Source organism: Saccostrea cucullata, unplaced genomic scaffold (assembly GCF_032062105.1).
Source record: "Saccostrea cucullata isolate Sc308-1 unplaced genomic scaffold, CSIRO_AGI_Scuc_v1 ctg5068, whole genome shotgun sequence".
In the NCBI taxonomy this organism is placed as follows: Eukaryota; Metazoa; Mollusca; class Bivalvia; order Ostreida; family Ostreidae; genus Saccostrea; species Saccostrea cuccullata.
The window spans coordinates 18671-36460 of record NW_026930554.1 but is presented as its reverse complement, the minus strand read 5'-3'; the positions used below and the strand labels follow the sequence as shown (position 1 = coordinate 36460).

At 33.4% G+C, this 17790-nt stretch overlaps 1 protein-coding gene across 1 annotated transcript; it reads right to left on the bottom strand.

Annotated features, from left to right (window-relative positions):
• Positions 1 to 9484: 9484 nt before the first annotated feature.
• Positions 9485 to 10702, bottom strand: LOC134229041 (uncharacterized; the record flags this gene model as incomplete). Its single annotated transcript, XM_062710745.1, has 3 exons — positions 10582 to 10702; positions 10200 to 10391; positions 9485 to 9552 (listed from the first exon to the last, which is right to left on the bottom strand). Coding segments are annotated over exons 1-3 (354 nt in total), but the record flags the coding sequence as incomplete, so codon positions are not given.
• Positions 10703 to 17790: the final 7088 nt, after the last annotated feature.

The following is a 17790-nucleotide window of genomic DNA, read 5'->3' as shown; positions in this document are numbered from 1 at the left end:
GCCGTTTTACAAAAATTCAAAGTATGCATATTGTTGAAAACATTATTCTGAACATCTTTTGTTCAATATTGCTTATCAAAATATTCCCCCTTTTCGAGATATAAAGCGTCAAATATGTGACATTCTGGCCCTTGTGACCCCTAATTACGCAAGATATGCTTAAAAGTTTAAAATATATTGTTCCAAATGGTCTAAAATTAAATAATTTTCGAAAATTCGAGAAGAAAAAATGATAAAATTTTTTGGTCATTTGGGGGATCGAACCCGGGTCGCCCGCGTGACAATCCAACGCGCTAACCATTTAGCCATCGGGATCGCCGCTTCGCGGTTTCAAATACAGATATCTCGAGATTTGCTTTTTCGATTTTCAAACAAATTACATATTTCGCTTCTGCAAAAAAGTCTCTATTCAAATCAAAAACAAAAATATTAAAAAACCAAAAGTTGAAAAATTGCGTTTTTTTTTAATTCGCTTCCGGTATCGACCGGAAGTACTGACGACGCACAAAAAGGCGATTCTGCAACGCTATAGATCATGAACTATCATCTCCAATTAATCTTCACTTCATATCTTAAGCAGTTTTCGTTAAGTAATCAAGACAAAATTGCATTTTAAAATTAGAAAATTGGCCATATCTCACGACCGGAAGTGACAACGTCAACGAAAAAAATTTCCAATAAGGTTCAGTTCAGTACATATCAGATGTGAAAGTTTCATGAGAATCGGCCCAGTAGTTTACGAGAAATCGCGTGCACAAAATCGGTAAGAATAATAATAATAGGGAAAAAGAAACCGAAGAATAACAAGAAGGTCTTCCGTTGGAGACGGAAGACCTTAATAATAACTATATGAGATCTCGTTGCGAGCAACGAGTGGGCCTTTCGTCCAATTCTTGATGAGCTGAGCTAAGATTTTGATTGCGATTTTCATTTTAAAATAATGATTTACCACAATCTGTAAAAAGACATTGAACATTAAAGTCTTTAAAAATCGGCCTTTTGCCCCTAATAGCCCCTAATTTTAAAAATCGGCCCTCTTTTTTCATATCATATAAAGATCTTAAGATTTTGAACATTTTGTGTTCAACAATTGTTCAGAAATTCTTTTTCGTTTTTGAGATATAAGAAAAAGAAATGTTGGGGCCAACCCTTCAACTCCTTAATGGGGACGTTTAGCAAAAAATGAAAGGTTGCATATTGTTTAGAACATTATTTTGAACAACTTTTGTTCAATATTGCTTATCAAAATATATCTCCCTTTCGAGATATAAAGCATCAAAGATTTAGCATTCTGGCCCCTTGTGGCCCCTAATTATGAACCATACGACATGGAAATCATAATATATAGTTGTAGACGGTTGAGATAAAGATCTTTGCTTCAGTATTGTATTACAAAATATTACCTGATAAAGAGTTATAGATTGAAGACTTTTGGCCCCTCTTGGCCCTTAATTTGAGTGCCCAGCCCCTTTTTCGGGATCTCATCTTAAAGATCTTTAGATTTTGAACATTTTGTGTTCAACAATTGTTCAGAAATTCTTTTTCGTTTTTGAGATATTGGGGCCAACCCTTTAACTCCTTAATGGGGACGTTTAGCAAAAAATGAAAGGTTGCATATTGTTTAGAACATTATTTTGAACAACTTTTGTTCAATATTGCTTATCAAAATATTTCTCCCTTTCGAGATATAAAGCATCAAAGATTTAGCATTCTGGCCCCTTGTGGCCCCTAATTATGTACCATACGACATTGAAATCATAAAATATAGTTGTACATGGTTTAGATAAACATCTTTGCTTCAGTAATGTATTACAAAATATTGATTTTTAAAAAGTTATTGAATAAAAACTGTTGGCCCCTTTCAGCCCTTAATTTGATGAGTCAGCACATTTTTCTTGATATCATATGAAAGATTTTGAGATTTTGCACAAATGTTGTTCAGTATGTTTTAACAAAATATTTATACTTTAAAAGATATGATACAAAATGTCTAAAAAAAATCACTCATAAAACGTGTCCTAAATTTTGACCCCTACCGAGCTTCCATACTATACAATTTTGGAATTTTTCAAAACTATTCTGCAATTCACCAAAGTGTCGTCTATCATCACTGAAAATTTCAGCTCTCTAGCTTAATCCGTTTTTGAGATTACTCAAGGACAAGGAGACCCTCTAAAAATCATTGAAAGGGCGATAACTCCCGACCGGAAGTGATTTTTTTCAAAATTCAAAAAATCGGGGGTACAAACTTCAGATAGAAACACATAATCTCTGAAAATTTTAACGAAATCGATCGAACCATCTTCGAGAAATCTTCTGCAAAAAAATTGTAAAGAAAAAAAAGGAATAATAACTAGAGCAAAGCTCGTTGCAAAGCAACGAGTGGGTCTTCCTTCCTAGCGATAAGCAAAAGATTAAATGTTTCTGTCTAGATTGTCAACAATCTAGTTGACAATCTAGACAGAAACATTTAATCTTTTGCTTATTGCTAGGAAGGAAGACCCACTCGTTGCTTTGCAACGCGCTTTGCTCTTAGTCTAGTCTTATTATTCTAACATTCTCTTTTTCGATTTGTCTCAAAAACCCTTACTTGAATTCTTTAATTTGGTTTGAGCATGAGGTTTAAAGGGTACTCTCTCTAACAGCATTCTTGAAATCGTATCCACAACAGTTGAACTTCCAATATTATGACTTTTGTTATCGGATATAACATTTTTGTTGCAATTATGTTTGTGAAACCTGTCATACTACAGAAACATAAGTGTTTTGCTACATTACCATCTTAAAAATGTATAACTAGGTAAATAAAATAAACAAATTATATAATAATTCAAAAAATCCTAATGTATTTACAATAATGATGAACAATCTTCATTAGTTGCAATCAGTAAGTAGAACAGAAATGTGTTGTGTATTTTTCGAATTTGAAGCTTTCCACTAGCAACTGGTGGTACCTCAATAGGAGTGTAAAATTCTCTGAAAGGTATATTGTGAACATATTACATATGGCTGTGTATTCTTTTTTAGCGGCTTTGGCGGAATGCAGCAATCACTTAATAAAGTACAAAGCTAAAAGTCTTGTACATAAACATAAATAAGAATATCTACGCTTACTTATTCAAAAGTCAATTTCCACCAAATATTGTACAAGCTAAATATAATACATTTAAAGCATTAAAGAAACAAATCTCTTTGAAGGTATTGCCCTGCATAAGAACAATTTGAATCCCCTACACTACGGATGCTCTGTGCCAAGTTTCACTTTGGTTCTGGAAAATGATATTGTGAAATTTTAGACAATGATGATAATGGATAAAATTATGTTTTTAAAAAATTTACTGGTTCCTTTAGCTCAGATGGGCTAATAAGTATGCAACAGGCACAGTTTTGGAGTTGACATTGAAATGCGACTGGACACCTCTTCAATCTTGTTTTAGAAAACTACATGTACATGCCCTATGTACTGAATTCCTTGGAATCATACACATGTTTATGCCTTTAATTAGTTGTATGTGCCAAAATAACAATTTTTTTTACATTATACTGTGAAAACTACACATACATGTATTACAAGATCTTATATTCCTGCTCTTCTTAATCATTAGAATAAGTAAGTCTAAACTTTGAAAGAGAAGACCTTAATAGAGAGGTCAACATGCTACACAAACAAAATCTTATTATATTTAAAAATAACATTTATTCCAATGTAATAACTGGTGCATGTATTTCTGTTACAAAAACTATTTCACTTGAAAAACTGAGAGCAATTGATATGTTCATATTTGTGGATTTATGTTGTCAAATCAAAATTTAAAAATGATACACAGTCTTATTTTCACTATGCTGTTTATTCCAAGTAACATCCAAACAGATGATCCTCTGGCAAATCATGGTCATGCTTGGTATCAAAATTCAGTATTCAGATGAGTCCCACCTATCCAAAAGAAATTGAAATTTTTTAATTTATAATTCTTTTACTAATAAAAAGTACAATTCATGAAATTATAAATTAGATTATCAAATTGAGAGATAAGATATTGTCACATTTTCTGTGTATAATTTGTAAATTTTAATGTACTTTTCATCAATTAAAAGAAGTTTACACCAATTAAGGCAGTCATTTATGCTATCCCCTTATAAGACAACATACAAGTGCAAAGTAATCATGCACTTGTGGGTTTAGGATAATGTGCTAGAGTATTTAATTATGACAAGATACAAGCATGAGGTGACAATGTGCTAGCATGTATGTCAGTGATAATATGCCAGCACACTGAATCCAACATGCAGTGAAGCTAACACTCAACAGATTGTTTCGAGTTGTGTTTGCATGATATTTTGTTTTGTGTAAACACGGCAGCGTGTTGTTTAAAGCTGCATTTGAGTGGCAGTCTGTTGAAATTAACATGCTAACACACTGCAACTTCACATCATTGGAACACCATAATTTTAAAACTCGCAAACCAATATCTTATGATTACTAACTAGGTAATTGCAACTGTAAATGCTAATTTCATGGTGACAATTATGCCGGTAATTCACTGTATATCTGAGAACTGATCAATTATAATAAGGCGTGTCCAGATAGGGCCACTTGCTAAAGCTCAATAGCACTTTCATAAAAGCGAGCCAACTTACCGACACAAAAGACACCATTAAGCTATCACACAGCTCGCCATCACAACACTGAAAAACACTTTCGCACTAACACAAGTTCGCACCACACGTTGTCACACTAACACACAACACACTGTCACGCTAATACAATTTCACACAACAAAATATCAGGCTAACACGAGTTCACACAAAACACTATCATGCTAACACAAATTCACAAACACGTTGTCTCGCAAACACAAGTTCACACAACAGGCTGTCTTGCTAACACAAGTTTTACACAACACGCAGTCTCGCTAATATGAGTTCATACAACAGACTGTCTTGTTAACACAAGTACACGCAACACACTGTCATGCTTAGATGAATTCACACAACACACTGTCACGCTAACATGAGTTTACACAAAACGCAGTCTCACTAACACGTGTTTACACAATACACTGTCAGTCTGTCATGTTAACACGTCTCCATATGAGTGCAAAATTCTCAAGAGGGATGTTAAACAATATACAATCAATCAATCAATAAGATTGTTAATTCCTCTAAAGGGATTCCTCTAAAGGGACTCGCATTTCATTTGACAATTGAATACTTTCTTTTCATATGTTGTTTTCTTCTTTCTCCCAAGACTCGAGAGGGACGTTAAACAATATACAATCTTTCTCCAAAGGAGAATAAAGTTCAGAAAAACATATGGTACCTTCGGGTAATGAGACAGCCGAGCCGAAGATTATACACTGTATTCCGCGTAGGAAAAATATTTTAAATATTATAATAATTCAAGGTGAAGTGAAAGTCATCTCTAGTTTCAAGAAGGAGCACAGTTTTATACTGAAAAAAAAAATGCCACAATAAAAGATCTGAAAGTCATTGAGAACCCCATGTGCGGGATTGGACTTAAAAATGATTCAGTAGTATGCTATCTTTTTTTGTAATTTGTTTACTTCATCGTTTATTAATTATTTTTTGAATAAACATGTACATGCACTGTATACCTGTCTTTTTAGCTTATAGAAAGTCACTGAAAAAAAATTTCATAAGCAAACAAATATATTTGTTTGAATTTTTACAATTAGCAAAAAATGTTACTTGTTTTATTTTAACATAATATATATCTGTATTTTTTTCTTATACATAAAATTTACTTATTCCTTATGCTAACAAGACTCTTTCTCTGGTCTTGGATTCTCAGTTGAGAATACATAAAATTGAGCCATATCTTGAAGATGTGAGATACTGAGGACTCGGAAATGCAAAACAAATAGTTCCAAGTCTTATCCTCCTTGGCCTTGCGTAGCTTCATAAGTTCAATAAAAATGTTGTTCCTCAGGATCTACAAGAGATGTGTGTGTAAAAGCTCATACACATGACAATTAGACAAGAGGGCCAGGGGCCACAGCGCCTTGCGTAGCTTCATAAGTTCAATAAAAATGTTGTTCCTCAGGATCTACAAGAAATGTGTGTGTAAAAGCTCATACACATGACAATTAAACAAGAGGGCCAGGGGCCACAGCGCTCACCTGAGCACATCGGCTAGGAAAAAGCACATATCATAACTGAAAGTTTACTGAGGTGATGGTGGGGGAAAGGGGCTTGAATTTTAACCCCCAAGGGTTCATGATTTGAACTAGAATCTACACTACCTTAGGATGATTCCATATAAATATCACTAATCATGGCTTTGAAGTACTTGAAAAGAAGATTTTAAATATATTGGTTTCCCAATATATCCCTGTGTAAAACTTGGGTCGGCCATTTTGGCCCCACCCTAGCCGAAGGAGTCATGATTTAAACAAACCTGAATCTACACTACCTGAGGATAATTTCACACTGGTTTTATCTTTCCTGTCTATTTGAGAAAATTTATAAAAGATTTTTCCTATATCTTCCTTTGTAAAACATTGGTCGGCCATTTCGGCCCCGCCCTAGCCCCGGGGGTCATGATTTTAACAAATATGAATCTACACTACCTCAGGATGATTCCACGTAAGTTTTATCTTTCCTGGCCTAGTGGTTCTGGAGAAGAAGATTTTGAAAGATTTTTCCTATATATTCCTTTGTAAAACTTGGGTTGGCCATTTTGGCCCTGCCCTAGCCCCGGGTGTCATGATTTGAACAAATTTGAATCTACACTACCACAGGATAAATCCACATGAATTTCATCTTTCCTGGCCTAGTGGTTCTTGAGAAGAAGATGTTTAAATATTTTTCCTATATATTTTTTCGTAAAACTTGGGTTGGCCATTTTGGCCCCGCCGTAGCCCCGGGTGTCATGATTTGAACAAATTTGAATCTACACTACCTCAGGATGAATCCACATGAATTTCATCTTTCCGGGCTTAGTGGTTCTTGAGAAGAAGATTTTATTAAATATTTTTCGTATATATTCCTATGTTAAACTTGGGTCGGCCATTTTGGCCCCACCCTTGCCCCGGGGCTCATGATTTGAACAAACTTGAATTTTCACTATCTGAGAATGATTCCACATTGAGTTTCATCTTTCCTGTTCTAGTGATTCTTGGAAGTCAAGATTTAAAGATTTTCCCTATATATTCCTATGTTAAACTTGGGTTCGCCATTTTGGCCCCACCCTTGCCCCGGGGGTGATCATTTGAACAAACTTGAACCTACACTACCTGAGGATGGTTCCACATGATTTCATTTTTCCTGTCCCAGTGGTTCTTGAGAAGAAGATTTTTAAAGATTTTTCCTATATATTCCTATGTTAAACTTGGGTCGGCTATTTTGGCCCCACCCTTGCCCCGGGGGTTATGATTTGAACAAACTTGAATCTACACTTCCTCAGGATGAATCCACATGAATTTCATCTTTCCTGGCCTAGTTGTTCTTTAGAAGAAGATTTTTAAATATTTTTCGTATATATTCCTTTGTTAAACTTGGGTTGGCCATTTTGGCCCCGCCCTTGCCCCGGGGTTGATCATTTGAACAAACTTGAACCTTCACTACCTGAGGATGATTCTACATGTGTTTCATCTTTCCTGGCCCAGTGGTTCTTGAGAAGAAGACTTTTAAAGATTTTTCCTATATATTCCTGTGTAAAACTAGGGTCGGCGATTTTTGCCCCACCCTTGCCCCGGGGGTCATGATTTGAACAAATTTGAATCTACACTACCTGAGGATGATTCCACATGAGTTTCATCTTTCCTGTCCCTTGGTTCTTGAGAAGAAGATTTTTAAAGATTTTTCCTATATATTCCTATGTTAAACTTGGGTCGGCCATTTTAGCCCCACCCTTGCCCCGGGGGTCATGATTTGAACAAATTTGAATCTACACTACCTGAGGATGATTCCACATGAGTTTCATCTTTCCTGTCCCTTGGTTCTTGAGAAGAAGATTTTTAAAGATTTTTCCTATATATTCCTATGTTAAACTTGGGTCGGCCATTTTAGCCCCACCCTTGCCCCGGGGGTTATGATTTGAACAAACTTGAATGTACACTACCTGAGGATGCTTCCACATGAGTTTCATCTTTCCTGGCCTAGCGGTTCTGGTGAAGATTTTTTTAAAATGCCATTAATTTTTAACAAACTTGAATCCCCTTTACCCAAGGATACTTTGTGCCAAGTTTGGTTGAAATTGGCCCAGTGGTTCTTGAGAAGAAGATAAAAATGTGAAAAGTTTACAACGACGACGACGACGGACAACGGACAGATTGTGATCAGAAAAGCTCACTTGAGCCTTTAGCTCAGGTGAGCTAAAAAGAACATCGCATGATCTGCATAAACATCACAAAAACCAGTGTAGTTCTCGATCCTTGTTGGATCATTTTAAAAGTTCTAAACAGGAAATTTATCAAATGTTTGTCTCGGTTGTAGCAGAAGTTTAAATGTCAGGGGTATTAACAACATCTGTAGTTTTCAAAATCTCAGAACAATCATTTTGCTTATTTGAATCTTCTCGGTTCTTCTCTTCAGACTATGTTAACCAAGGTCGCTTGTCGCATTATGTGTATGAACGAAAAAGATCCCTCCCAGCTCAAAGACCCTGAGTGCCAGTATATAACAAAATTTGCAGCTCGTCTTTTCTGCACCTGCATATTTAAGCGATGAACTATAAACAAAGTTTTGAGGAGGAAGGATGCCTCTTTGAGAATTTTTTATTTAGGTTCGCTGGGTTAGGGCTTCTTGTGTTAGAGTGGGGCTCTAATGTTTATATTGTGAAAATGCATGAATTCATAACAAAATCTTTTCCTTTGTTGTTGGGTATATTGCCAGAGGTACTAGGGGTGGGGGGGGGACATAGTCTGAAAAAATTCAAAGCTTTGTCATCTGTACTTTGGTATTATTAACAGCATGATAAAATACAAAAAACTTTAGAAAATAAAAAAAATATTGAATGATGTGGCCCCAGGATCCATGGTTCCTGTGAGGTGGGGAGCTCAACTGGGACCAGCCCAAACACAAGAAGCCCTGAAATTCAATAAAAGTGGAAATACATTTTCTCTTTATTACTCTGATCTCTCACTTAGAATTCAGTAATCAAAATAAGCATGCTTTGTGTATAATTCTGATAAGCAATGGCGCCTCTTTCGAATTGTGAATTTCATGGCCACTGGTTTAATTTTTGCATCCAATTTAATGGTTAGAATGCTGTCGCATGATACTCAGATAAAAAAAGTCTACTCCCATTTCACCTTCTCTTTCAAATGTAAAGTGTGAAAAGTTTTCATATTAATATTTTATCTATCAAATATTTTGGAATCCTCTTTATTTACAAAAATTCATATATTTACATTTTTACAATTACATGTAGTCATACAGAACTGTAATAGGAAAGCTTCATTTATATTTAAAACTGAAAAAATTTTCACTGTTGATGTAATATGTCTAATAACATTCTTACATTTGTCTGCTTGGAGCGGAGTCTCTTTACAAGCTCAGTCAACTGCTCGCTCTTTGATGAAGGCATACCTACAAATAAAGTAATCTTAATCACATAATGATCAATATCTTTCTAAGTGGTTTATCTGCTACACAAAATATACATGTGCATTGTATACAACATGTACAGAAGTGCATTATGCAATTTAAATTAAAAGTAAAAAGTTTGATTTTCAAGTGACACTTTTTAATTTCTTCACATATATCTTCATGTTCACTTTTAAAAAAGGGATCTTTGATATGCAATTATATTTCCAGCTCTAAGCTCTTGAGGCATTATAAAGGAGGAATATTTCTTTTATCAAATTCAATTGCTACATATATACAGGTACAAGTATTTTGTGCAAGCTTGTTAATATATTGTTTGTTTGTGTCACATTTGAATCCATATATGGTAAGTTCAGATCTTTTATTTGAACACTTTCCACTCAATTATATAATCATTACCCATTTCTATAATATGCCAATTTTTATACGTTTATATCCCATGATATTGAATAATGTTTTGAACAATCTTGAATCAACTGCAATAGGTTATTGAGAATTCTTGAGAAATACATTCAGGAATGCATGCATCGATCTTTCTTATTAAGTCATGGGTTTCTTGACCTGGGAAGGTGAAAAGCATGTACATTGTACACAGTTTAAAAATATTATATATTTGGAATACATCACACCTGCTTCTGGCCCTGCTGATGGAGAAGATGATGATTGGCCAAGTTGGGGGATTTGTAAAACTTCACCCTCTTTTAAGACAAACAATTCATTGCTGTCTAATGCCTGAAAAACATCCTCATCATCAATAATACAGCCATCCCTCAACACCAGCCGACATGTATTTTCTTCACCTAATTCAAATTTGGCGATTACTGAAATTGAAAAAGACTCATCTTTAAAGAACAAACAGTACTATAGTATATATATTAAATATTATTATCATTAATTAATTATACACTGTACATCAATCTAATTTGGAATTCAGTAATGATGAATCTGTATTTATGACTAATATGGTCATAAATACTAGAATGTAGTTTAGATTCATTCAAAAAATCTAACCTTTGTTCTTTAATTCTTGAAATTTACAAGCTGCTAACATTCGCCCTTCCGAATGATCAGAGTTCCATACTTTAAAAACCTTCGAATTCTCCATCTAAAAAAGTATCAGATTTAAATAATCTACTTATAAATACAAGGGGTTATCAAGTTTGAGGGGTTATCAAGTCCATCAAACACAAAAGTTTGTGGACTAAGGCTTTGAAATTGGTACTATGTAGTCTGTGCTTTCAAAATTTATATGGAACATAAAACAACAAAAATAAACAAATGTTGAAAATTTTAGCCTGATACGTTCATTATTTGCCAAATCATTTTAAAATAAAAATGACGTTGTATGATCACCCAGCTCTGCCATCGTTTATTTTCATGACGTCTGACAATGTCATGGTTTTTTTTTTCAATGTCTGCTTCTTCTACCTCATACACTTTTTTTATGAGATTTCCTGGAGCTGAGTAAGGATTTAAACCCGCCTTGTATATCTGACTTTACAATGTCATCATGAAAAGAGGCTTTCAATGAATATAATCATGATAATATTTCAAATGGATTTATACATTGAAAGAGATACTCCCTTGATTGTGCCAGCATATTTTGATTTTGGGAGATTAATATCTACAACAGATGATCAACGTCATTTTTTGACGTGATTGATTTTTCAAACCTTGACTACAAATCGACATTAACTGTGCATCCCTTTTCACTTTGAATCTATTTTGACATTAAAAGACAAGTACTCTGGATGCATATTATTTCTCTGTAGCTAATTTAAACAATTTTTTAAAGGTCTATACCATTTTTTCAAGGGCAAAACTTTAAAGAATGTTGGAAAAGGAAACCCTTCCCCTCTTCTGACGTCATTTTCAAGGCCTCATTTGTATGGACATTCCATGTAAAATTTCATAGACATTCCAGCATGAAGTGAAAATTTCATATTTTATGTCCTGGCACAAACCTGAATTAACAGGATTTTTATGAAGTCAAATATTATTATCAAAAGAACTCAGAGGTCGGAAAAAAGTGAGGTTCGTGGTTGCATCGCCTGAACATACCATTGTTAACAAAAACATTACTAATTTAATTAAAAATAAAATATATGATTTAAGATTTATTCCTAAGATACAAAAGATGATGCTATCTAGATATTTTAAAATTCATTGATGTACCTAAAGTTGTTTTTATTTTATCATCTTTATGGGGCTAGTCCACAAACTTTCTGAAAACCCATATGCATAGAAAAGATAGAAATATATAAAGTAAACAATGTGAAATGAGTTTTAATCATCAAAACGCTTCGATATGTGTGAAAAGGCATGGGTCTAATTGATGGAGACGATAGTCGCGAATATTTTGAAAACTTATTATATATATATATATATATATATATATATATATATATATATATATTATTATATATATATATATATAGTCAGGTAAAAATCAAACAAAACCGATATTGTTTTAAACTTGATCAATTCCTCAAGTCAATGTTGGTTGCATTAAATATAAATTGAAGCTAGACACATGCATCACCTATATTCAAAAATGTATAATAATTTTCAATTTCAGAATATAAAACATGAACTGTGCTGCGTGCAGAGTACGTTTTTATGTGAGGAGTAAAATTCGATGTTCTAAAAAAAGGGACCTAGCTGCCGTTTTCTCAATAATAAATGATAAGCAACTTCATATATTAAATATGAAAAGCATATACTAGTATTTTTTAAAGATTTACTTTATGGAAGTATAAATATAATTCATCTTGTTATTTATAAAGGGAAAGAACACTCTGATTAACAATCTTTTCAATGTTTAGAGAACCTTTAATTCTAAAATAACTACTCCCAACCCAATCCCATACACCAACACTACTCCTGCAAAATAATTTATACTAAACATGCTAAATACACATTTTCTAAAATAAATAAAAATAACTAAATAAATTGAATAAGCTTATTCAGCATATGAAGTGTGATGAAAATATCTTGGATGGTTTCTTTGAAACTTAGCTTTGAGCAGAGCTAAAGGCAAAGTGTGACGGAAGGACGGAAGACGGACATGACAAACACTATATGCCCCGGCCATATTAATGGCGGGGCATAACAAATATGTATCTCACTATGCCAAGCCAGTGCTTCCTATATAAACAAACATTTATTTAGTACCTCACTATGCTAAGTTCAAAATTTCCAATATAAACACACATGTACCCCACAATGCAATGACAGTGTTTCTAATATAAACACACATGTACCTCATTATGCAAAGTCAGTGTTTCCAATAGAAACACACATGTACCTCACTTCAGGATTAAAGCTAAAACACGAAAAAGATCAACATTTTAGGTCCAGGAGCTTTAGGTGTCAGGGTTTTTAACATTTATTTTGCTAAACAAAGTTTCACAGGATTAATACAGTGAAAACTGCTGAAGCAGTGTTCAAACTGATTATTCAGTTCATTTCCATAATCAATCAAATCAATCATCAAATCATAATAAACATCAAAAGGGTCTTTATGTTTGTAAAGATCTTTCAAAAAATAACAAGGGGCCCATGGGCATTATACGTCTGCTGAGTTTCATGCAACAACTTTGCCACAATTAAATTAGATTCATGTTTTAAACCAGAGGCCATGAAATTCTGTTGCACACAGACAGAAAGTATAAATTGACGGCCTTGAACACTGACATTTTGACCCCAAAATCAATAAGGGGCTTTAATCTTACTTAGGCCACAAGGAGTTCTGTAAAATTTCATTGGAAAAGCGAAAAGGGTTCGTGAGATATCAAGCGGAAACAAAAGTCACAGAATTTTCAAATTTATTACCTTGACCTTGATGATGATTAGAGAAAATGATGTTGTGCATGGTTCAATGATGATTTTCTCAGAGGGTGACATTCGAGAACTTAAGTCCTGGCTAGGCTTGGAGGAATCAGCTGACCAAGTTGCGGAAATAATGGTGGCGTCCTTGTCCATAAACTTTTCAAACTAAAAACCAGTTATCATTTATAAAAATATGAAAAAGTTAATATTGATTACATGTATCATTGTTACAAAATTTGAGGGTTAAATTCTAAGGACTTTAAGAAAAATAAATTAAAACTTTCAGATTTAAACACTGCACCACCTGTATCCACACAAACATAAATCATCACATGTATATACTTTTATTTCATGAAGACCATGCTCGATCGAAATAAATGACTTCGTAACACAGAATAAATCGAATGATATGTAATGAACAATAATAAATCCGAAAATCACACAAAAATATTTTTTTCTCTAGTTTATTTCTGACTCATTAGTTGTTTAATAAGGTAAATTGTCACAAACAACCATTCTTTCTCATTCCAGCTAGTTTCATCATTATCACGAATAGAACAAAGAGTTAATCTTTTAGGTTTATGGAAAGAACAACTATATGTTGTTCAAAATCTCAGTTAATTTGTGTAATATCTCAGTTAATTTGTTCAAAATCTCAGTTAATTTGTTTAAAATCTCAGTTAATTTGTTCCAATTTATGATATAAGTGTTTTCCATTTTTCCCTCTCTTTCTTATTTAATAAGTTTCTTATTGGTTGTAGTTTTTGTATGTTTATGAATGTCATCACTATTTCGAAATCTGTTACTACTGTTATTGATTTTTTTCTGGTGATGTAAGTTCTCAATGGTTGGTGAATTCATTTCTCCTTTTACATCTCAATTTGAGTGAAAAATTCTCGAGAGGATGTAAAACAATATACAATCAATCAATCATTTCTCCTTTTAGAGTTAAACAGTTTAGGATATTTTCTCACTTCTCCAAAGAAGCCTGAATCATGAACATGATGAATTTGAACAAAGATCATTGAGAGATAACATCACAGGACAACTCACGAAAGTGAATTTCACTTTTGTTGTCAACAAATTGGTATCCCTATCTCCTTTCAATGGGGACATCTATATTCACATCGCTGGTAAGTAAAAATCACTATTTAATTTAATTGAAACATCAAATTTAATGTGTTTGTTTTATGATAATATTTGAAATTGAAAATACATCTTATGATAAAATGATTTCAAATTTTACAGATAACAGAAGAGGAAAGTGTGTCTCATTTAGAGACGAAGAGGTTATAAATCCTTCTTAATGGGATTAGAAAACCGTTGGCTGACGCTATAAATAGGATGAAGACAGAGTGGGAGATGGATGACAATCCACCTTCACCTCGAGTGATTATTAATAAAAAATATAGATTTTAAATCAATAATAAATTTATATAGTTTAATGACTTATATGAGGATGCATTGCATGAAAAGTAATATAATTATGTCTGTTTTAATAGATAACTGGAAGATGATGATGACGTAGAAGCTGAGTCTATGCCTGAGGAAGAGAGGAGGTGTGGTGGTGGTGGCGGAAGCAGTGGTGCTGGAGGAGGCGCGGGAATATTGGCCTGTTAAACGGAACATACGAATTAAAAGTTTACCAAATGTGAATAGATAACTTTAATAGTATGCATAATTTTTTGCCGCATGAAGACAGGAGGATATTTAAGCATTGAATTCATATTTTTGGCTGTCTTCGGTCCTATAACACATAACACACCGTGCCGACAATTTGAATACAGAAATATGAATTCAATGCTTATATTTACATTCTCTAATTTTCCTTCTTCATAATTGCTTATGTCGTCGACATGTAATGTGAAATTAGCGCCCTTCAAAACAAACGTGGTTAAAAGACGTAAGAGCCGTTTGTGACGTAAGATGACGTTTAGTGACGTTGCAAAGTTACATTACGCAAACAAACATTGCGATTAAAAAAGTGACTAATTAATTCTTAACGCACATTACGTTGATTTCTACGTGAATTTTTCAGGGTTGTAGTTTTTCATTAAATTGAAATAAAACATTTTACATTTTGGTGTTTCTAGAGCATTGAAAATGCATATAGTTCTTACTGTGTATTTTAACGCGCGGTGACAAGGTTTCGCGTGTGTTATAGAAATTTGAAGGTCGTGGATTTCTAATGGATTTGATAAGCAAAATTATACTGAATGTAAATATAGTGGAAAAGGACACATAAATTTAAAGGTAAAATATGAACAAAGAATGTAAATTTACATATACAAAATAAATATAATATAAAAATGTTGACACATTAAAACATTTTGATCCAGCTCGTAGTTTTTTTTATGCATTTTTATTAGTTTTTTTTCTTTATTAAATTCCTAAATAATATTACACTTTTCAAAAGTAAATTTAATAAATGTTTTTTTTTTTGGAACCTATTCGTTTTCTTTTCATAAGCCACATGTCTGAGAGGAATGGTCCTCTTCTTGCCTTTTTAAAGGGTTTGATGCCTGAGGGGATTTCTTTAAGAAGGAAAGAGCCGTGTATATTAGCAATGAGATGTACAGCGTTTACTACTTTGTAAACACAAGGTTTGTTGGTCAACTTGCATTTGCTAAATCCATTCTTATATACACCAAGACAAGTGTTTTTTTTAAAATATATTTTACAATCACGCAATTGAACATTTTGTTTCATATTTCTTGAAATACTTTATGGTTTATTTAAATATTTTTTTATTTCTATCTGTATTTATAATTTTTATTTATATACTTACTAAAAGCCAATAGCCAAGAAAAAATAAAGATTCCCAATAATTCGGATGTTATATCCTTTTAACTTTGTGCAAACTTCTAAATAACCATCAATTTGCATTCTTCTACTAAACAGATTTGCCCTAGGTTTGCTCATTCTGTGGTGTGAACTCAAGTAGAAATTGTGATTTCCTGTCCGGCTTACACCGGTTGTTGCAACATTCTTTGACAAATGATGCAGCGATGTCCATCTTCATAAGGTCACTGGCAACAAAATTTTAATTCTCATCGGCTACAGGGCCTTTCGTAAAGGATCATGTAGCAAGTAGCCTAAGGGGCCCAAACTCAGGTTATCTGGCAGTATAAACAACTGGAGATGGCAGCTGCTTATTCAACTCGTTGTCGCTTGCATTTCAGAATAACGAGGCGTTGGCCAGAGAATGAAGAAATAGGACTTTTATCAATATGATATTAAACCGAGATTACTACATGCATCTCCATGAAAAAGATAATTTCTTCTTCGTTAGTAACACTTTTGAGGAATCAATTGCCAATTGTGCCTAAAATTATAGATTTTCATCTCCAATCACAATGCAAGCAACTGCGAAAAAAGAAAAAGGAATCAGATCCTTTTATCTAGCAGTAAATGGCATTTTTATACGCCCGTCTTAAGACGGGACGTATTATGTTATAGGCTTCGTGTCCGTCCGTCTGTCTGTTAGCTTTTTCGTTTCCGGCTCAAAACTTTTATACTACTAGACCTAGGATTATCAAACTTTGTCATCTGATGCATCTTGGGTAGAAGGTGTGTCGCGCACAAAAAGTAGGTCGCTCTGACCTTTAATTAAGAAGTTATAGCCAAATATGGAAAAATCCTTTCCGGCCCATAACTAGAAAACCATAAGACCTACAATCATCAAACTTGGCCAGTTTATGCATCTTAGGTAGAAGGTGTGTCGCGACCTATTTCAAGGTCACTGTGACCTCTCATTTAAGTGAATTTTTAAAAAAAAAATGTGTCTTTTTACTATTCATTTATACATCCCAAATAATGTAAGAGTATTGCACTGCTCTTATTAAAAAAGTGTTAAATCAAGAAAATGCTTATTTTTTTTAAGCATATACTTGACAGCAATCTAAAACAAATATAATGTATGTTTAGAGAAATCCCATGTCTCCCTTGAGTGTAATTATCAAGCACTGGTCAAGAAGAATTTTGATAACAGAAAATTGCATGTCAAATTAGAGAGAAATTAATGGGTTTTGAGTGCGAGGAGCTAATTGGCGTTATCTATATCCCTTGAGAATTGGGCAAATGGGTAAGCCTGTGTGATTAAAAATAGCTCTAGTTGACTAGCTTAAGTTTTGAAATGAATTTGATGAAAAGTAATTAAAACTAATTTGATATTGCCTAATAGACTAATCTGATATTATGTAATATTATTAATTTAAAAACTAATTTTATGGGGTGGGGTTGAATCAGCATGTCCATATGAATTGCATACTAGAACCTGTCAGACATTAAATCTCAACCAAAAAAAAAAATCTGAGAGTATTTTATATGTTTTTAAAAAAAAATTATAGTAGATAGTGCAGACCCATTCATCTCTTGGTAGTAATGAGT